This window comes from Lytechinus variegatus, chromosome 7 (genome assembly GCF_018143015.1).
Source record: "Lytechinus variegatus isolate NC3 chromosome 7, Lvar_3.0, whole genome shotgun sequence".
Classification (NCBI taxonomy): Eukaryota; Metazoa; Echinodermata; class Echinoidea; order Temnopleuroida; family Toxopneustidae; genus Lytechinus; species Lytechinus variegatus.
In genome coordinates this window covers 10,091,034-10,114,328 of record NC_054746.1, presented here as the reverse complement: position 1 = coordinate 10,114,328, position 23,295 = coordinate 10,091,034, and the positions used below count along the sequence as shown (strand labels likewise).

The window sequence follows — 23,295 nt, the reverse complement described above, 5'->3', positions numbered from 1 at the left end:
AAATCAATGAAAATTTTCAAATAAGTGTAAAATGAATGCCTATGTATGAAAGAACACAATACATATCTACAGATCTGCTTCAAAAGAGAGTGAGCATTTTGATCTAGCTGGTTCAAATGATGCAATTACATCTCTTGACATATGTGTTCCAGTGGCTGTACGTTTCTTCAGACTCAGAAGAAGTATTATTGTTACAGTATTTGCCTAAAATGTAAGGGAATTCTGTTCCTCTCTGAAGAAACTACAAAATTTAATTAGTATCTACATGTAATAAACTTTTGATAGCATTCTAATGAAAAGTTTTTCTTGTAATTGAGAGCATAAATCAAACAACTATCTAAGCTTATCTAAAAGCTATGCTGAAGGGGCTTCTATGTGAATTAAACTGGAGTGTCACCTATCAATTTTTCAATTTTCCAACCTTACAAAATTGAAATGGCCATCATTTTTTTTGTGTGTGATAATTCTTTGTGCAAGTGTGAAATTCATATTTCTAAAAGCGCTTGGAAACAAAGTATGAAACGACTATTCTTTCAAAGATAAAAACAAAATGGAAGACCTAAACTTATTACAACATAATGACCACAACAAAAACTAGACCAAGATCATCAACAATACACTTACGGGTAAACAAAACAGAACAAAACAAAAATAAACTTCATATCATTACAAAATTAATACCAAAATGGAGTTACATTGCGAATGCAAGTTGTTGCCAACTCTACCATTAGAACCATACTAGAATTACATTTTTTTATATTTTGTATAGCATTGACTTATAATTACCATTAGTGTTATAAAATATTAATGATAGTGTTAAAGTGATAATTTTCATTATGTTCAGTAAGAAATGCTCTCCATTTCAAATTAATGTTTTGGGAAAAAATAAACAAACAACAAAACATGAACAAAACAATTGAATATACATGAAAATACTTTAAAATTAATATACAGATGTTATAAGTTGTAAGCGAATCAGGCTAAAAAAATGAGTATGCAGGAGCTAACTGAATTAGAGTCTGTGGATGAGACTACATACCTGGGTTGAAACTTTGTTGATCTGCTCAGCATACAAGTTTTTTTTTTATCAAAAGGATAATGTAAAATAAACATACATGGGTAAAAGACAAGTTTTATTGCTATGATATTTATTAGACTTCTTGCAAAACCAGGCACATGAGCAATTATGAATGAGGTACATGCAAGTTAACAAAGCAAGGGGTGGATGAATTATCTTGCATGGGATATGTTAGAAGCAAGTATGGGAACAATTCAAATAATAAAATAAAAACACTCTCAAAATGATGTTATTACAAGGTTTTGGGTTAACTCATCCCAGAAAAAGCCTTTTATGTATGTTTCCTCTTCAACCAATTCATAAGTAGGTAACATCCAATATTTGGGGACAACCCCCCCCCCAAAAAAAAAGTAATAAAAAAAATGAAAATAAAACATGTATCCAAGGTGGGTCTGAAGTTCATATGAAATCACATTCCAGCATATCCATAGCATTAACATACATAAATATTGTTGATGGGCTATTAAAACCTTCCATCTCAAAATTAGACATTCAAAGAAAACTTCAGAAAAAGCTGAAAAAAGTCTAATTCAAGTAGAGAATTCTTTCTAGGCAAAAAAGAGGTTCCCATTTCTGCCAAAATTCCAACATAGAGCTTTTTTTTTCTATCAAGGTATGAGGTTTTAAAAGCCCACCAAGGAATTGCTAATGATTATCATAACTATAGGGTGGGTCTTTAAAAAATCCTGTGGAGGGCTCTAACATTGATCTTTCAAGGCAAATATTTGATATAAAAATATATATATTCATTGTGAGCAGGAAAAAAAAAGGCAAACAAAACTTACTTCCTAATTTCATCTTTGGACTTGAAGGAGAATTTTCTCCTGTTGGCTTGCTGCTTGCTAGACTTGACTACCGTTGGGATATTTAACTTCTCATGATCTGTAAACCAAACCAAAATATTGGAAAATAATATTAAGAAGAATAACAAAGAGATACCTAATTGAGATCACTTTCAAGATGCAAAAGAGAATACTGAAGATTTTAAAAAGGGGGAATGTTTCAATATCTAAGAAAGATCTGGGTCCCATAATACAAAGGCTAGCGATTGATTGTACGCTTGATTTTTACAATTGATTGTACGCTTGATTTTTACAATTGATTGTACATGGTAGTTTATGAAATTAATTGTAGATAAAATGTTCTACGATCATTGCTAAGCTTTGTGTTACGGGATCCTGGTTGCATTTGATTTGTGCAGACCTCCCAACATTTCAACAAAGAAAATCCTAAAAATATTGCAACTGTACGGGGAGCGTAGCGTCCGAGCGAGGGCCTAATATCATTGGACCTTTAGAGCCCTACATGACCTTTGACCTCATCATCCTCATCAACACACATGTGGTATTACCCAAGGATCATTTGTACCAAGTGTGAACACAGTAGATGCAGAAATAAAGAAAAATAAGAGCAAGTTAAACAAGAACATTAACATTTTCGTAACAGACCAAAAGACGCCTACATCAACTGCCGACATTGGTATAGTGCAATGCAAAATTGATCATGTCCTTGAAGTTTGAATTTCAGATTCATTTGTTTTGTTCCTTTTTTTCTGTTACAGTCTTGAACTTGAAGGAGTAGATCTAAAAGTAGATCTAACTTAGTCTATTCATAATCCATATAGTACTAGATCTATTTAACTAATACAGATATTAATTTTCACTACCATTAAAAATAGTTTGCAGCAACAGAATAACAAAAAATCAATTTGCAAATCATAAAAATACATAGACATATAGCAAATTGACAGTGGCTGTGAGAAGTGACCGACGAGGTCACCAGAAAAAGCAGCCCCAGCCCCGCGGTGCCGGTAGCGCAGGGTTTCGCTTGATTGAAATTACCTGATACAGCCAGTCGGTTGTGGAAGTACACAAGACGTGGTGCATGAAGATCTGTGACGAAGCTAAGGTTCAAGCTGCCATCCCAAGAGAGTTGTCTGGTCTGGTGGAAAAAAAAGGTGAAAAGGAATCATAATAATAACAATTATAATAATAATTATCATAATTGTAATAATAATAATAATAATAATTATAATAATAATAATTATAGTTGTAATAATAATAATAAGCAATAATAATAAAAATAATAACCATTATAGTAATAATAAAAATAATAATAATGAAAATGATAATAAAATTAAAGGACAAGTCCACCCCAACAAAAACTTGATTAGAATAAAAAGAGAAAAATTCAACAAGCATAACACTGAAAATTTCATAAAAATCGGATGTAAAATAAGAAAGTTATGGCATTTTAAAGTTTCGCTTATTTTCAACAAAATAGTTATATGAACGAGCCAGTTACATCCAAATGAGAGAGTTGATGACATCACTCACTCACTATTTCTTTTGTATTTTACTATATGAAATGTTTTTATTTTCTCGTCATTGGCATGTGAAACGAAGTTTCATTCCTCCCTGAACACGTAAAATTCCATTATTTTAACATTTTGTGCTTCAGGCAATGAGGTCCTAATCATCAAATTCGTAAAAATTGAAATATTGTATAATTCAAACAATAATTGATTGATTTAAATCAACATTTTTCTGAGGGGGACTTGACCTTTAATAATAATATCGTGCATTTTCCAAATCAATATGATGTTTACGGTGCTTCATAGTATTTCAACAATATTACAATACATTACAGGTTAAAAACTGAAACACTGAATGAATATTTACAATGAAAATCACTGCTATACAGTTTGATTTTCTTTCATTTAATTTTATTTCTACATTCAAGATAAAATATGCAACATAACATCTGCAAAGGTGATACATATAAGATTTACAAAACAATAGAACAATAGTCATTATAAGGCAATAAAAAATAAATATCAACAAGAAGCATTATTCAATTGAAAGAAAATATCAGTTTAAACGAATGCAGGAGACTGGCATCATGAGTGGTTAAGCTGGAAAATGATGGCGGCCTCGTAAAAGTGGTACATAAATGCCTTTCTTCATTGATCAAGTGGGTGCAATGCAAGTGCAGATGACGTAGAGGGCAGTGGAATTATTAACTTGAAGAGGGGGGTGCATATGATTCGATGATTTTTCTTTTGATAGTAGCTTTCAATGAGTAAAGATTGTTGAACATGACTTAATACGGTCTGGATGTTGATTGTAATGATGATGTTGATGAAGATGGCCATGTTGATGGTGAAGATGATGACGATGTTGATGGTGATGAAGATGAAATTGATGGTGAAGATGATGATGATGTTCATGGTGATGACGATGTTCATGGTGAAGATGATGATGATGATGAAGATGGCGATGTTGATGGTGAAGATGATGACGATGACGATGTTGATGGTGAAGATGATGATGATGAAGATGGCCATGTTGATGGTGAAGATGATGACGATGTTGATGGTGATGAAGATGAAATTGATGGTGAAGATGATGATGATGTTGATGGTGATGACGATGTTGATGGTGAAGATGATGAAGATGAAGTTGATGGTGACGTTGATGGTGAAGATGATGGGAATGACGATGATGATGACGTATTGTTTATTAGTCAAGATACTTACTCCTTTGATAGGTATCGTCTGAACCCATTCCATGATCTTGATATCATATATATCTACAGAGATGTCACTATATACAATCAGGTACGGACTGTTGAAGGCTACAAATACAAAAACATAATTATATTTTTAATACGCACTTTTCATTAAATTGAATGCCATATATAATACACATGCTACTACTTAAGCAGAGCTGCCAACCTAAACAAGAACATTTCAGTATTTTCAAGGCTGAAAAACAGTATTTTGGTGAGGAAATTAGTATTTTCACAGGAATACCATTGGACAATACAGCATTGTTCTCTATTTTTCAGTACTAAATACGCAAAATCAGTACTACTTGGCAGCTCTGATTAAGGGCCAAAACAGGGAAATACAAATAAAATATTGAGTAGACATTAGTTTACCTCATCACTACAAACACATGCGAATCCTCATCATTACATTTTTATTATTCAATTGATATTATTTGTTTCAACATAATCTAAAACAACTTACCACATTAATCTACCATTTGTAATTCATACATAGATCCGCAATAACCCATAACTGGAAATCAACGGTTCTTCGGTTCCACATTTAAGTCATTAAAGAATAATATGTTTATTGCACAAAGCTGGAATACTTTACTCAACATTCAACTTACCAATTTCAGTTGGATGAGAAGGCCACATAAGCTCCTGCTCCCTTGTCCGTCTACCCTGGAAGTCGACATATACACCAAGAGCTATGGATAAAGTGGGTATGAAGAAGAAGTATGAGTTACAGTGAGTTCATGTTTTGAGATCACAGTCTGGGTATATATAACATTCTTGATTAAGTAATTAGGAAATATGGTATCAGTCTTGACAAATAACAACTTAGCATACAAATGCTAATTTAAAAAAAAAAAACTAAAAGATGTCGCAGTAGCTGTGCCTAGGAAACACCACCTAGGTAGAGACTATGGCCCGTATTCTGGAGTCAGGATTAACTTAGACCATGGGCTAACTCTGTGCTAAAATTATGGAAAGCCAAAAGTGCCAACATTTTTATTAGGTTGTATGCTTCTTATGTTTACTGCGCTCTTTCCTGATTCATCCAAAGTGAAGACAATCATCTATTTACACTTCCTAGACAATTATGAATGATTTAAAAGCCAAATGAGCTGAAATACGATATCTCTACTGTTTGTGAATTATGTAAGAATTGGCTTTCCATAGTTAAACCAGAGTTTAAATTAAACCTGACTTCAGAATACGGGCCTATGAATAAAGTGCATACTCACTTGAGAAGCAGAGTAGATACTCTCTGTTGCTGATCTCTACAGCTGCTAATGCTTCGGTAGGGATCTCAGTTAAGAACCTCAATGACGGGTCATCAATGTTCAAAAGAGCTAAAGAAGAAAAAAAATATTTCAAACATGATCCTCTGCAAAAAAAGGGACTACAGGACATGGTTTTCTACAAGAAGTTCATTCACATTTTGTACGGCAATGGTGGAGAAATGATCTACAAAGGTCTAATTTTTCATAATTGATCTAAAACTCTAGGTGGATTCCCTTGGTTAAGAGGATGTATTTAGATGGAAAAAAAATTATGAATATTAAAATAAATGTCATCAAAAGTGGTTTTAGATCAATATAGAATGAACATCTTCAAAAATGAAGTGTAATCTGCATTTAATATTTTAGAATATCTTGCCTCGAATATAGCTTATCTCCTCTTATAATTTCATTGGACTAAAACAAGCAATGTTAAAAAATGTATCCCACAAAGAAATAGTGTCCATGAGCAGCTGATTAGAATTTAAAAAAATGCAAAGTACATTACCAAAACCACTTTGAGTTGATGACAAGATACAAACACATTGCCCAAGTCCAAATATAAAGACAATTGACTAAACAAAATACAACTATTACAACCACAACAATAAAAGGAGCTCCTACTCACGTTCTACATGCTGGCCCGCCATCTGTATGCTGAACAGTCCGAAACCGGAGGTATAGCCTGCGCAGAGCCGTCCCCCAAACACCTCCATGCACTGGGCCGGAGCCGGCAGGGTCACCTCCTTGATGCGCTTATGCCTTCCCTTGTTTCGGTTAAATTCGTAGATTAGGACCGTGCGCTTCATGGCGACGCACATGCACGTGGTGGAGCCCTGGCGGATGATACCGGTCGTGAACATGGTGCAACCCCTGGGCTCTTCAACCTTGATTACATTAGCCTCACCATCCAGGCAGGCGATGGGGAACAGACGTAAATGACGTCCCCTGCCTGTGAGGTGAAAAACATGGGATATGCATGGAATGTATTCAAATTGAAATTTAGTAGTTCAAGTGAATCTCAAAATTTGTAAAATCAATGGTTTTCTTTTTAGCACACATATTGTCAATGTGTGCGTATGATACCTATGTACAAATGTAACTTTCACATTATATTAACTACCATTCAAACGGCTAAACAGCCAGTCAAAATCAAGGTTTAATGGTATTCATCATAATGACAAAGCTACCAATATAAGATGAAAGCATATGGGACCCGAATGAGAATTCAGCATATTCAGATTGTGAGAACAATGATCTACGAGTGAGATATTTCAAAACAAGATTTCGAATGAGATGAAAGCACGTACCTGATATGACTATGACTAGCTGTTCATCTTTGAGTACCCGTACTTGATGGATTTGCTTGCGGTCTACCCGCACGATGAAACCAGACGAGATCTCTACTGTGTACAGACCATCCTCTGTTCCAATCACAAACCTACTAGCATCTGCAGGAAGGAAAATAAAAAAATAATAAGAAACTTCAAATAAAGAACTCACCATGTTACATATTTCAACGTAGAAAAGGAAAAGTAAGAGGGGTGACCCTTTGAAGGGGTGTTGAAGGAAAATATTTGCAATTATTTTCTAAATTTCTGTTGCAATTTCACAATTGACAGATCAATTTTAGCGGTAGGAATCAGTTTACATTCCTCATTGCATGGAGCAGATCAGTGATCAATTGCATATTATGGAAAAGCATGCAAACATACTCAAACAGCGTGTTGTATGTTCATGCCCACAAAAGATAGATTCATTCTCCCCATGTAAGCCTTCAGGGGAGCATTTCATAAAACAAGTTGTCAGTGATTCTCACTGACCTCTGTTATAAGCTATTGAAATCCTTGCATCTGATTGGCTCAGAGCAAATGTGCCAGTGAAAATCACTGACAAGATGCTTTATGAAACACTCCCAAGAACAGATGTTGACGTAACTTGGTGATCATTTTTGTTTAGTCTGACTGCTAAGCATATATACTTGAAATAAAGCCAACAGCCAGAGAACCAAAGGCTTAAGGTCCTCTCTGAGGGACCTGGTCATGAGGATAACTAAATACCTTACCAAACGACACTAGCACACAAATGGGAACCAAACGCAGACTGAACTATCGTACCTCTCCAAAATTACTTACCGACAATATCTGCACAGTGCGTGACCTTGACAAGCGGCATACTGCTATCGAAGACCTCCTGGGCCCTGAAGACTGTCCTGTCTGGCAGCTGATTGTGTTTGAGATGACGTTGAAGGTTGTTGAGTGCATCCACCCATTTCCTTTTCTCGGCCTCGCTGTCGGCTAAGAGCAGGAGCTGAGCACACAGACCGGGAGGATTCAGCTGGGATACCGATACCTGGGGGTGAGGTGGAGGAAGAATAGAAAATACTTATCTTATTTCTTTGTAAGGGTGTTTTTTTTCCCCCCTTTATCTGGGGGTGGGAGGATTGAAGTGAACGAGGGAGAGGTAGAATAGAATATACTTATAATCTTATTTCTTTATAAGGGTGTCTTGGTTTTTTTTTTTTTTTTGCCTATATCTTTATCTTTATCCTAATGCTTATTCATGATTGTCTTTTATCAGTCTTCCTACAATATTTCAACCAGTGTCCCCAGTGCAATGGTTGGATGGGCGGAGGGACCATCAGGTTACAAAGATGAAGTTATTCTCTCCTCTTTCCTGGCCGCCAAATGATGTCCTGACAAGACTGAAATTTAAATGTGACTCTAGGGTCACACATGAGTCTTTGTGAAAACACCCCCAGAGTTTCTACAAACAGATTTCGGCTTCTTACCTTGAATATACATGGTACATCTTTTGAAGGTGCATGGATAACATCGGCAGCTAGAACAGAACTAACAGAAAACTCTTCATCCCTGAAATAAGAACAAGTACAAGGAAATATCAGACCTCCGATATGAGCTTTGAAAAATAATTGAATGCTTAAATGACAGTAGAAATCCTGAATATTGAAATGCTGAATATTCAATGTTCTAACTCCCCTTACTTCCTAAATCAGTGGCGGACCATGACCCGGAGGAGACAAAGCATTGGAGGGGCACAGCATTGTTCACAAACAATACAGTGCCCCTCCAATGCTTTGTCTCCTCCGGGTCAAGGTCCGCCACTGTAAATGAACCACAAGGGAATACATTTTCTTTCCATCTGCTGTCGGGATCTAAGATAATGCTGCCCGATCTCTTTCAAATGACAATGCCACACAGTTTCACACAGCTCACCTCATGTCTAAGATATGTGAGATATCGTTGGTTGGTTGCGACGCCCTCCCATCTAAGACGTCGAAGAGGAAGAGCTTAAAGTCACACACCACTACAAACTGCCTCATCCAGCCTTTCCTTACACCGCCAGGCTTGGGGATCTTGAGTACGCCTTCGTACGCAGTACCGATGCCTCGTGTCGGGTCTATACCTTGAGGTTTCGCCACTGCAAAGCATGATGGGAAGACAACAAATTTGTCAAAGTCACATTAATTAAATCTCTAAGGTGAGTTCTCACCTCTCCATTTTCTAAAATGCTCAATTTGAATGGTAAAGATATTTCTAAAGCAAATGTAATCTACCTTCTAAAAGAGAATTCCGAACATTGTATCACTTTTTTTTAAAGACTAATAAATATAAATAGAACTAATTACAGTAAGTTTCATGAAAAGATATCTGTAGGGAAATGACTCAAAATATAATGATCAAATATCAGTTTTATCAGTATAATCTCATTTCACAATCTCCAAATACAAGTTGAAATTATTACCCCCAAAAAATAATATTTAAAAATCATTGAATATTCAAACAAGCTGAACACCATCCTAAAAATAATCTTCATCTTGTCTGGTGCAAAACGTAACTTCAATTCCATTATAAGATAAAAGAATTTTTTAAAATATAAACAATGGACTTACTTTGTTGTTGTGAGATTGGACAAACACTAGGAGCTTTCTCAGCACAGGCCACATGACAAGCAAAATGACAAACTGTTCAATAATTAAAGCAGAGAGAGAAAAAAAAATTAAAATATATATCCACACAAAACGAAATGGATGAAATTTGCCAAGATTTCAATAAATATGTTTTACAACAAAGTAGCAAATAAAAGTGAACATCCAAGAGTCAGTTGTATTGAATAATTTATGAACAATGTATTCAAATATTAAAATATTCCACAAAGAAAAACTATTCAGTTTCTCATGTCAGAATCATGAAATCTATATCTAAAACAAACTCCATTCTTGAAATTCAAAAAAGTGATTGGTTTTCTTGCCCAATACCACCCACCCCAATTTGGTCTATTTTATTTGTTTAGCCTATATGACAATGATTATAATATTTTAAATTCCAAGGGTAGCCACCTCAGCTATAAGCTGATTTTTTAGCATAACAATATTATCACCCGTTTGCAGTTTAATTTGTTGAGTGACAGATAAGAAGGCAAAAGGACCCATTCTTTAAGTCTGTGGTATGACCTGGCCAGGGATTGAACCCACAACCTCCCGTTCCTGACGCAAACACTTTACCACTGGGGCACACCTGGGGACTATTTTATGAAAGTTGTCAGCACTAACAGGTTGTCTTTCTCCGATAGTTACCATAGTAACTGTAGTGGTGTAGCGGTTCTGATTCTCGCCTTGTAATCAGAGGGTCGTGTGTTCGAATCCCACCATGGCCTATCGTCCTTTGGCAAGGCGTTAATCCACATTTTGCCACTCTCCACCCAGGTGTTACATAGGTACCCAGTAGGATGTGAAAGCTTTATGTAGTATGCCTAGCAATTGAGTCTTGGAACTCTTGTTGGAGAAGGTGCATACATTGTATGCGGGCATGCAAGGATCCCATGACCGAGGTAATAATATTTCTATATAAAGCGCCTAGAGACGTCGTTCTGATATATTCAGCGCTATATAAATGCGAAATATAGTTATTATTATCATAGTAACAGTCAGAGGCCAGTGCTTCTCAGCCAATCAAAAGCAAGGATTTCACTAAAACAGTCAGCAATGACAATTTAATCAGTGGTGACAACTTTGATGAAACACCTACAAGGTTTATGCTAAACGATATAAAATAATGAAGGAATATACACATACCTTCACACATCATGCCTTGCCTACTCTGACCTAGCATCAATGATGTACAGTGAGCACACTTGGCCGGTGAGGGGAAGTTGGTTATCACAAATTTGTGCGTCTTGTGCTTTGGTGTGGGGGGTGGCGTCTCTCCTGATGATGTACCCGATGAGTGGACACTCTGCAAAAAAATTATGAGAAATATGGTGTAATAATACGAGGTACATTGTGGGTTCCATGACATTCACTACGGCGACAATTGCTCTGCTCAAAATTCCACACGCTAATCGAATGACCGACTTCAACCCTGGGTTAAATACTTTACCCTATCTAGACCTAACCCAAATCTAACATAAAACTCTATTGCAACTCTAACCCTATATCTTAGATGAAATTAAGTCCGGAGCAATTGTCGCAGAAGCAATCTCCTGTCACCACATTATGAACTACACACGACGCTTTTTATTCAATACTTATAACTTTCCTTTTTTCTTTCTCTCTTGTCTTGAATCAAGAAACAAACATTTTTTCTGTAAAAAATGCAAAAAAAAAAAGATACACATTGGCTATCAAAGCACCAGGAAGAGTGAACAGATTTGATATAATCAATTGTTAAAGGGGAATCCAACCCAAATAAAACTTGTTCTTAGGGGAATAAGAAAAATCAGACAAGTTGATAGGTGAAAGTTTGAACACTATCTGACAAATAATAAGAAAGTTATGATTTTTTTAAAGTTGTGAATATTGGTAATCCCTAGATCCATGGAGACTGCAAATTGGCCACATATGTGATGTCACAGTGATGTAAGGCAAGGACTACTCTTCCATGTACTCCAATACATAAAATGGCTAATATGTCATTTTTTCAAACGTTTTACTTCAAATTTTATTTTTCTTTCATGAGGACATAAAACAATATACTACCAGGGTTATATTTAGATTACTGCCCCAGGGGAATGGGCAGTTAGGAGAAAACCACAAATCCCTGATAATTAAGTACATGGCCTATGGGAAAGTTGTCCTTGCCTCTTGTCATAATTTACTTACCCAGTTGCCAATTTGAAATCTACATAATCATAGGGATTTCAATTTTAAAGCAGCCATAACTTTCTTATTGCTGGTCCGATTTCTTTCAAACTTTCACCATTCTGTTTTATCTATTTTTCTCCTTTCCAACACTACATTTTATGTCCAAGGCTGGATTCCCATTTAAATCATTAATTAGAGCGATAATTAATCAAGTCTCCTTAAGACATCCATAGATTGAATAATTAGACAGTAAACATCCACATCCATTAAATCTTATCATGCTGATAAAAAAAAGGTAATTACACTACACCACACAATGTGGACCATTTCGCAATCACTGTCAACGGTGACAAGAGGTCATTTGCTGACCTTTGAATGGTTTTTATGACTGAGAAGCTCGGGTAACTGACTACGCATGGGATGACTGTTCGGGAATGATAACTTGGTCATGTTGACAGAGCTGTGAAATGGTCTTGGGACCCGGTATTATTAAGAATTTACGATTTATGGTGACTTTTCCATTACTGTACTTACCATGGTCAAACAGGGCTCAATAGCCAGTTAAAATCAAGATAAAAGCCATAATGGCAAAGTTACCATAATCATCAGTATTTAAGTATAAAGCAGGTCCTTGATTGATTTACTTCATGATTTGGAATGTTGGAAAGCGACATAGGAATGAAAGTGAAAACATATGAAATGATGATATTACAAAATACATGTATATATTCCCAAACAAAGTTAGTGTAATCTGATTAACCAAACAGGTCCCTGATCAATTTACTCATTTTGAAGGTTGGAAAAGCAACACACGAATGAATATGGAAACACACTGTGTAGAGCTGGAAAAGCTAATGAAATGAAGATATCTCAGGAGGGGGGATGTATCCCTGGATAAAGCTGAGTGGTAGAAATCAACTAAAATCAGTAACCATGGTAACAACCTACCTTATCATCAGTGGGCACAGGTTCAAATGAAGCACCTGTGTCCTTGACTGGTTCTTCCATGTCAGACTGTGTGAATAATGAATGAACATAGAAGAGAGGATGGTGACGTGGGGGAATTTGGCAATGAGAAGCATATGAGCAACAAAGAAAAGATCAAATAAACAGAAATCACGGTCTACTGGGGCATCGCAAGAAACTTGGAATCAATTGCAAGTCAACTTGGGGTGTAAAAATCAATCGCAAGTCTTGTAAATTAACAATTTGCACATGATGACTGATCTGCTTCTGGCAACAAGAAATAAGAAACAATCTGCTATGGTTAAAATCGGTATATCAATTGTAAAATTAATCATCAATCATATGTCTTCCAATCAATTGCTGGTTGGCTTCTAACATCAAGAAGTATAAAACAAATCGCTATAGTTGCACTTCATTGCTGGTCGGCTTTTTGCGACCAAAAATCAAAATAAATTTGCTATGGTTATAATTAGTATATCAATTGTTAATTAGCAATTAATCATGTCTTCAAATCAATTGCAAACTTGATTGCTGGACTGCTTCTTGCAACAAGAATAATGAGGAATACGCTATAGTTACAACTGATATATCAGTCTTAAAATTGTAGCACTAATTTGCGATTGATTGCAATGTTTTCTTACAACATCCCCTACTTCTAGGAAAGCCTTGACACGACATTTGCCATAAAGGTTGAGATGGAATGAGAGTTGTAGGATCATATTATTGGATCAAGGAGTTTTAATCTTAGACCGAGTAATAACGAACATATCCAAATGGATCAATGCCCAGCTTGAAACACCAGACACCAAAGGTAACAATGTAGCTCAAATATCGCTTGTGGTTCCTTATAAATGGACGGCTGCTTGAAAAAAATTGCTGCCATTTGTATATAGGTCTACTGTTTTTTTAAGCACCTTAATCCAATTCTACCATCCTGTAAATATTCCTCTTTATAAATATAAATGAAACATTCAGGTTCCAAATAGATGGATTTTGATTTATGGGAGTTCTTCACTTGCATATTGTAAAGATTCCAAACTTTTCAAACATCAATTTGCTAGATACATGAAGCTTAAAATTCAACTTGATATACAAAATGAAAATACATGGGATAAAATATTTTAAGTAGAAGTTACTTTATAATGCATATGAACAGACATTATATGTGTTTATCCACATGAAAAAATATATTCAAATAGAAACAAAGTCTGAAGAAAATGGAATACACATCAAACAGGACACAATAAATTTGTGATAGAAATTGAGATTTAAATGGGTTTCTATTTTCCTCAAAGATAAAGAGGAGAAAACCTGATTACGAGTAAAGCTAACGTGCTAATCTGTCTGATTTTATGATATTCTAATGACCACAAGCAACGATAAAAGTACAAATGAAATCTACAAGTGCGGGTTACCATATTTGACATATCATATTTTGAATTTAACCCCCTACTAAGGTAAGAACACTGTATGAATAACTCTTTACATGGCATACATTTGAAGAATGCTATATTTGTCACAATGTTGCTTTGACAATAAGCATGAAAATACTTATTTTCTTATTTACGAGATAACTGGATATTTGTTTGATTTGCTAGTTCATAACGATTAACTTCCACCCCAAATAGAAAGCACACAATTTTTCCTGCGCACGCGCTGCATCTCCCTATGCACGCACTACCCCAAGATCAACGCGCAAATCAACCCATCTTGCAAGTTATGTGGCAGTATGCTCAGGACTCACAAGTAAATTAGGTTCAACAACGTGAAAATAACACGAAAGCTCCGTGCTTGAGGCTAGGAGAAACACAATCTAAAATCAAAAGTAATTAGATAGAAGAGGGAGTACAAATGCAAAAAATCAGATTCCAAAATACGTTATAAAATCGCAATTTGGGGAGTTGATCTATGTGGAATGGGGGTTTCTTGACTTGGTGGCAGGCGAAAGTAAAAGAGGGAATGGATGCCAATTTGCACGATGATCTTGGGGTAGTGCGTGCATAGGGAGATGCAGCACGCGCGCAGGAAAAATTGTGTGCTTTCTATTCTTTCTATCGTGTGCAAGTTAATCGTATTGAACTAGCAAATCAAATGAATATATCCCAGTTACTGATAATAAATCACTTTATGTAGTATTCCACTGAATACCAAACTAACAATAACACAAACTTAAGTCTTTAAGATCTGCATTATATACCATTTTGACATCACATCCACTTGGACGAAAATCAACAAGTAAATGACTGATTTGTGTATTAATACTTCATTTCCAGAGTGCTCTTATCATAAATATAGAACTATAAATTGTGAATAACTGGAAACATGTACTTGATTCATAAACATTAGTACTTAGGTTTCACATGGTATGACAACTGTGCTCCTACATGAATGTGCATAGAATTCGGCTGGAACACTCTTTTGGACATACGGTTGAATGAGCAGAAACATAAAAAACTCAATTCGAAAATAATCTATGATCCTCATAATCTAAGTCTTGAACTTGCACATCAATTTCTCCAAGGGTATAAAATTGAAGTAGGCAGAGACACACAAGTACAATGTCACTCCTAACACTACCTAATGTGAAAAGTTGACTTTATCAAGAACACTCTATCTCTCTCTTGCTCTCTCTTATCTATGACTAACCTATAGGCCTACTATCTAACCAACAGACAGTGCGAGAATTTCGTCATGGTACAAACTATACAGAGCTTGTTGCATAAAAGTTAGAATTACGGTAACATTACCGCCAGTGGTAACTACTATGGAATCCTTGATTCTGATTGGCTGTTTAGAATCGTTACCATGGTGGTTACCATTGAATGGCAAAGCTACTGCCATCAAAACTTTTTATGAAACAGGGCTCCTGGTGGGTGTTTCATAAAGCTGTTCGTAAGATACGAATGACTTTATGCACGACTGGTGATCCCTTCTTGAGCTATGTGATATCACTGTGTAATTGAGTTATGACCTAAGAACATGTTCCAGTCGTGCGTTAAGTCGTTCGTATCTATACGAACAGCTTTATGAAACATCCACCTGGACATGCAGCAACAGAGAGAAAAGAAACATTTACTATAACGACATAAACATGGTCGCAGCATGAATAATTTGTGTTTTGATGTGTGAATGTTGGAGCAGGAATGAACTGGCTAGGAGTGAAAAAAAAAACAGAACAACTTTTCTTCTTGAATAAATAAAGAGAGCTACGAGTATGAGGGTATGATGAGTGTGAACTGTTCAAACTAAAAATGTAAAAAAAAGTGAGACCTCTTGAATTCTTAGTGAAAGCCTTTTCAGCTCATTCTTCTGGGAAACGAAAATAAGAAAAAGGAGACAAAAACATAACCAAAAAAAGGCAAATAATATCAATCTGAATTAATTTTTTCTTGCTAATTGTGTGAATATAAAACTATACTTCTTTTTAAATTATCAAGCAAATATTACAACAAATAAACCAAAGAAACCATCCCAACGAAAAGAAACAAACCAAAAATGTGAAGAAACTATTCAAGTAAATAAATGAGAACCTATGTAAAAGTACAAACAAAACTCAAGAAACAAAAGTGCACTCAAGGTTTTAATCATATGTCATCCCTTCCTACAGGATTCTTTCAGTTCAATTCCTTTAATATTGCATCTTAATGACTAATATTTTGACCTAACCAAAAATTTTCTATTTAAATTAGAATGTGTTCTATATTAGTTTAAGAGGGTTAACAAGAAATACCCTTCCTCAATCTGATGTGGGGGCAATTCTGTAAATAAATCAACTTTTTTTTCACATCAGACCTCCATTTTCTCTATTTTCTAACTAAGCTTCGTGAACTACTAATGAAATGATAATTTGAGAGCGTTATGCCTTTTTCATAAGAAACAAAACAATAGACAAATCTTTTCAAGAAAGTTCTGCATACAGAAAGTCAAATGTTCATACTTCATGGAATTGCCCAGAAGCAAATGATGATCCTTAACATTTGTCTTCTCAGCTGGCTTATTTTGTAATGATCAGTTATGAATTTAATGGTCAATTATGCCCCCAAATAGAAGAGATTGCAAGAATACTTACAAAGTCCAGCCTTGTATCCACATCCAGGTACCGATCTAAGAAAGCGAAGCTTAGATTTGATCCAACCTTCTCTGCAGCATCTGAACACAAATTAAGATAAAACAAACATAAAAGGATACACCAGGCTGAAAATAACTATATCAAAGTAAACAGAGTAAAATTCAATAAGCAAAATGCTAAAAATGTCAACAAAATCTGATAACAAATAAAGCTATTAAATCTTAAAGTCTAGCAATGTTTCATGAAAATGGTTATATGCAGCCATGAATATTCAAAAGGTGGGCTGATGATATCATGTCCCCCCACACTTTGCTTTTCCTCATGTTATTACATGAAATCATAATTGCTCAATATTTTCAGAAATGTGTGTATGACAAAAAGTTCATATAATAAAATACAAAGTAATACGTAGGGATATAACATCAGCTTCCTCATTACATATTTACAAAAAGTCTGTGAAATCATATCATCTGAGCTTATTACATTGAAAATCATCAATGCAGCCAAGATCATGTAGTACAATGCATAATGACTGCTGATTTTATCTAGTTCTCAGCAATTACACATTTTCTACCAAAATCATTTGGCACATATTTATTCATTTATACATACAAACACTTGGTCATTTTATTGGATTCTGTTTGAACTAATTTTCAGAATGTTACCGAAAACTGGTATTTATGTGTCATACAGGAATGTCAAACTCACTTTGCTTAGACTCTTGCAGCTGTTGCTCCAACTCAGTTACACGATTGTTGAGTTTGGAGACCTCATCCGTAAGTTCTGTATTCCTGGCTTCCGCACTCCTCAATTTACTGCAAGAGAAATTTCAAGGTGAAAAATAAATAAAACTCAATATTAACATCACTAGCATTCATGAAGTAATTGTATTATAGCATACAGGTCTGTAAACCATGCAAGTCAATAAATGGTGGGAAACCTTAACCAAAGATATAGAAATCCAAGAATTCTTTTAAAAGATCATTTGTGGGATTTTGCCAAAATAGAGTGATAGGGTGATTACTTTTTCACTTTTCATTTTTCAAATTATAACCATGAGAATGGACTTCTTACATTCTTCAAGCAAATGACACATGGCCATGGCCACTACTATGATTACTATGTCAATGTAACATACATCAGCAATAGAGTTCAGAAATGATCTGTTCCTTGAGACTGGTTTCAAAAGAAAAGTTGGAATGGTTTCACCTTATTTCGTGATCACTTTGAAATAGAAAAACAGTTATTTCTGCATGGTGTTGAGTACGCGGTCATCCACCTATTTCTCAGGACTAACACAAAAGTGTGATGTCACAATGATCACCTTTATTGAGCTCGTCAGTGATCTGTTCCTTAGCTTGGATATCACTGTGGAAATTGGACCTTTTCAACTAATTCTTACCACTACTACAACCACTACCACTTCAATTTTCTCTGACCCCTACCCACCTCTCATCAGCAGCATGCGCAGCCTTGACCTTCTTGAGTTCTTCAGTCATCTGTTCCTTCGCTTGGATCTCACTGCGGAGGTTGGACTGAAGATTGAGTAGCTCCATCCTGTCCATCCTCTGTGACCTCCTGGTTTGCCAACTCTTCTCCTGCAAATGACAATCATATTTTTATTTACATAAGATCCACAAAAGAGGCAACTGAATTATCAGTAATTAACGTTTCTCTAATGTTTTAATCCACATATTTTGCTATTATCTAATGTGTTTTAAAATCCTACAAACGCCAGGTTATCAAACAGTTTATCATGAATGATTTACAAATGCAACGTTATTATTGTTTTATCATTCATAATCTAGTTATTCATAATGGGCTTAATATATAGATTATACATATCTAAGCTTTTCGAGAATTAGTACTACTTTCTGTGCAATGATTGTGTTAATATTTTTATTACGATTGCAAATCATACTTAGTACAATGAAATATTTGAGACTGAAAGACCATGTGCACATCCAGTTTCTTCACTTTTTTTCATGAACAATGAATTGCATTGAATTGCTTATACTGACCCTTGCAGCACCAACAATGCCTGAAACTTTGATAGTCTCAAGCTCGTCAGTCATCTTAGAAGCCAAGGCTTGAAGGTATCCTCTTGCATCTTTCTCATCACTAACCCTGTAATGTCAAAATAATATAAAATTGGTTTTAAACACATTCATGTGTATACAACAAGCTCTTCTGAATTTTGTTACTTTACCTGAATAAAACCTTTGGAACTAGTAGTCTTGTGAAAAATCAAAGAATAAGATAAAAGAGAGTTTGGGGAAAATCTGACAAATAATGAGGAAGTTATGAGCATTTGAATGTTGCGATCACTAATGTAATAGAGATCCTCCTATTGGCAATGCAACAAGATTTATGACATGTCATATGTTAACAATTTACCCTTTTATGGACTATGAAATACCCCCAAAATGTCTCTTTTCGCTGTTTCTTATCGTGATACAAACTCTTCACCCACAATGTATTCTTTGACAATCTAAATTACATGCTCTCTTATAGAAAGAATCAGAAAAAAAATTATCTACTGATATATGTGACAAAAGAGGCAGATTAAGAGAAATATATACAAAAGTGCTATAGGCACAGGTGATGCCAAAGATATAATAATGATTTGCCATACACTCAAAGTTATGCTTAATTGTACAAGTGGTTATATATTTTATATCAAAGGGCCCTTGTCGCTGTAACATAAAATATACAGTCAAAGGCTAGAGGGGGTGTTGCAAGAAAATATATGCGATCAATTGCAAATATTCTATTGCAATTTTACAACTGTTAGATCAACGTTAGCTGTAGCAAATTGGATTAAACTTGTTTCAAAGAGCAGATTAGCAATCAATCACTAATTTGCAATTAACTAACAGACATATGATTGATTTAGGGACCAAAAATAGACTTGCGATTGAAAACAAGTTTCTTGCAACACCCCATAGGATGCAATAAGGCTGTGATTAAGGGTTAATGTTTTTACCATTGGATGATCTCTGCAATCTGTGCCTCCCAGTGAGCCACAGAATCTTTGTTTCTAGACATCTCTTCTAGTTTCTCTTCTGCTAGTCTCAGCTCTCGTTGTAACCTCTCCTTTTCAAGAAGGGTCTGTTATGAGGGAACAAGGCATGAAATCACATAGTAAATTACTAAAAAAGTTTTTGGAAGCACATTATGTAACTATGGGTCTATGCACTTCTAAAAAAAAGGGACTTACATTTTGAAGGCTGTTTTACTTTTTAATGAGAGTCAGTGAAAAAAGGACTTCTAAAGTCTTTACTATCATGATGATATCAATAGTTGGGTATCCCTTAGATACCACACTCCTGGTACTCAAAACAAACATAACAATTATTAAAGGGGTACTCTGGGCTGAGAATATTTTATCTAAATAAATAAAGTAAAATTAACAGGGCAATAATGCTGGAAATTTCATCAAAATCTCATAACAAATAGCGAAGTTATTGAATTTCGAAGTTTAACAATATATTGTGAAAACATATACACGATTTCATGAATATTCATTAGGCGGGCTGATGTCACATCCCAACTTTCCCTTTTCTTATTACATTAAATAGTAATGGTTTTATATTTTCATATGTCTGAATGATGTCTCCTTTGTAGTGAAATAAGTTGCAGCAATGAATATATAATACACTAAATAAATTGTCATTGCAATTCTTTTAGTTCACGAACATATTTTTTCACAAAACTAATTTCATGTAAAAAAATACAAAAGAACAAGTGGGGATATGACATCATCAGTTAGCTCATCGAATATTCAAGAAGACATGCCTTTAACTGTTTCACCGAAATAATGCAAATCTTGAAAATGCCATAACTTAATTATAACTTATCTGATTTTGATCAAATTCAGTGTTTTCTTTGTCTGAGTTTTCTATATCTCTTAAATCATATTATTTTCAGCCGGGAGTACCCTTTTATGTTTCAAAATAATAAAATGGTAACAAGGTTTATAAGAGAGAATTCCCTGAAAGAGAGGAACTGACAAATTTGAACATGCATACAGTCAAACATCGACTTTCTTTGCAATAATTTCCCCCTTTTCAGATTGTTAAAGAAATTATCAACCCACTTTTAAGGAATTATTACAAATAATCTCAAAAAACTGCATGATGGTGAAATGCACCAGATAGCATTTGATGCCAATACAATCATGGGCGGAAATCTGTCCCCAAAGGTAGGGGGACAAGGGGCTGGAAACTTTGACAAGCAAAAAAAGAAAGGTTATCACAAAAACTTTAAGGTCATTTTAACCCAATACAATTTGACAAGCAAAAAAAAAAAAGTTTTCACCCAGAATGGAAGGTCATTTGGTCCAAAATACATGTATTATTTCGATTGTGAATGATGTATTTTTCTCCATCATAACAGACTAAAAATAGAAGGGGGGACATTTGATATTGTGTCCCCCTACTATTTTGGGTAGGGGGGACATGTTCCCCCCTGGGAATACAATCAGAAGACCAAAAACCAACCTTATCAAGCTCTTGGCTAAGTTTGGTCTTGTCATCGTTAATGAGAGCTTTGGTCCTCTCATAATTCCTCTTCATGTCATCCATCTTCATCTTGGCATGCTGGTCCTCCGTGTTGGTGATCTGGAGACGTTCTAGTTTGTCCTGGAGGGTGGTGATCTCTCGTCGCATCGAAACAATCTTGTCCTCGTTCTCGTTTATCTGCTCCTTCAAGATCTGATACGAGAGATAAGAGAAGAGAATTAGAATGCACGAAATGCATTATGACAGGGGTGATATTCACTCTTGAAAAAAAATCTACATCAAGTTCTTCGAGAAAAAATACAAAGTCAGTGTTGATTAGATCATTCACAAATTAAAGTCAAATGCAATTTTAGTTTGATTAGAATCCATCGCAACTCTCTGTAATATGACGTCCAGGGCACTTTCTTACACCTAGTTGTGATTGATTAGATTGACCATGACTATGGAAAGCCAGCAAATCAAAGTCTAAAATGCATCTTTGTTCAAAATGATTTCGTCATATGATGTATAATAATAATAATAATAGCTGTATTTATAAAGCGCCTTTTGCCCGAGGATACAAAGCGCCGCTATTATTACCCCGGCTTTAGCTCGAGCTACCATCACCAGCGCTCAGTGCATGCAAGGAATTAATCCTGCCGGGTACTCATTCACCTCACCTGGGTATACTCATACTCACCTTTGTTCCCAAAGGACATTGTGCAAATTTCCAAAAGGAAAAACTTATGACAATGATGGATTTCCATATAGTTGAGAATGATTCAGACCTGCCAACATTTGAAAATGGAAAAAAGGAGTCCACGAATCGCGCGGAAAGCCAAACTCCAACGGCGGGGGTCAAGGGGCCCGCCTTAGGGCCCCTTGTTGGGTCCAGGGGCAAGGCCCCAGCGGGGGTGCAAGGGGGAGGAGCCCCCATGAAGCTGGAGGACATTTAGGAAATTTCACCTTAAAAACAAGCCTTCTGGAGCCCTTCTTGAGCTTTTTATGCCTTGTCCTTTCTCAGTCTGGAGCCTTTCATAAGTGGCTTTTTTGGCACCATGTATTACCTCTCTTGAGTAAGTACAAGTATGGCATAGTTTCTTTCTACTCTCCATAGCCAATTCATGTACCATCAGAGAACTTAATGTTCTTGTGCTCAGGCTTGCTCTCTGCTTAGTTTTGTTCTTTACCACGATGGAAAATACTCTTTCACAGTCACTGTTGCTATGAAAAATTAGCAGAACTGCTTTCATTGTTTTGCATAGGAGGGAGTACTTCTCTGTGTGCCTTGTGATATCCTTAATAGCTCCTATCTTGTGCCATTTCTCATCGATTCTGTCTGTATTTGAACTTGCATCAATATCTTGATCTATTTGATAAAGATTAAATTCTTGTTCAAGTTTGTCCATATCTTTGTAAACGTCGCGAAACTTTTGAGTGTGCCCTTTTGCTTTTGGCATCATGGATCATTCACACAGTCATGACAGTTCACAGACTAAAAAAAAATACAGCAGGGGTCTAAAAGTTTGCAAGAATCGGCACTGAAACGGCAGACTTGTAAAATCCAAAGCATTTAGCTCACTAAGCACAAAGCACATATAAAAATATCATGAGAAGATATTAGTTTAAAATGTTACCGTTTCTAAACCCTCAGCTGGCGAAACAATCCATTTCCCACACGGTATTCCAGAACGGTAGTAGTATAGTAGCGGAGGCACGCAAGCGCTGCGCTGCATCGT

General features: G+C 35.6%; 1 protein-coding gene across 3 annotated transcripts in view; it reads right to left on the bottom strand.

Annotated features, from left to right (window-relative positions):
• Positions 1 to 23,295, bottom strand: part of LOC121418409 (serine/threonine-protein kinase MRCK alpha-like) — a 99,343-nt gene that overhangs the window by 7,144 nt on the left and 68,904 nt on the right. For 2 of the 3 annotated variants that reach the window (XM_041612254.1, XM_041612255.1), the window contains exons 18-37: positions 21,557 to 21,769; positions 20,041 to 20,165; positions 19,076 to 19,181; positions 18,504 to 18,652; positions 17,763 to 17,869; positions 17,055 to 17,134; positions 12,968 to 13,033; positions 11,012 to 11,171; positions 9,830 to 9,901; positions 9,153 to 9,357; positions 8,708 to 8,789; positions 8,052 to 8,268; positions 7,227 to 7,367; positions 6,545 to 6,868; positions 5,881 to 5,988; positions 5,260 to 5,340; positions 4,617 to 4,714; positions 2,920 to 3,019; positions 1,864 to 1,960; positions 1,040 to 1,060 (exon numbers count right to left, since the gene is read on the bottom strand). In XM_041612254.1, coding sequence (XP_041468188.1) covers positions 1,040 to 1,060; positions 1,864 to 1,960; positions 2,920 to 3,019; positions 4,617 to 4,714; positions 5,260 to 5,340; positions 5,881 to 5,988; positions 6,545 to 6,868; positions 7,227 to 7,367; positions 8,052 to 8,268; positions 8,708 to 8,789; positions 9,153 to 9,357; positions 9,830 to 9,901; positions 11,012 to 11,171; positions 12,968 to 13,033; positions 17,055 to 17,134; positions 17,763 to 17,869; positions 18,504 to 18,652; positions 19,076 to 19,181; positions 20,041 to 20,165; positions 21,557 to 21,769 — 2,552 coding nt within the window. The remainder of the gene's footprint in view (positions 1 to 1,039; positions 1,061 to 1,863; positions 1,961 to 2,919; positions 3,020 to 4,616; positions 4,715 to 5,259; positions 5,341 to 5,880; positions 5,989 to 6,544; positions 6,869 to 7,226; positions 7,368 to 8,051; positions 8,269 to 8,707; positions 8,790 to 9,152; positions 9,358 to 9,829; positions 9,902 to 11,011; positions 11,172 to 12,967; positions 13,034 to 17,054; positions 17,135 to 17,762; positions 17,870 to 18,503; positions 18,653 to 19,075; positions 19,182 to 20,040; positions 20,166 to 21,556; positions 21,770 to 23,295) is intronic. The other variant, XM_041612256.1, reaches the window with a different exon arrangement.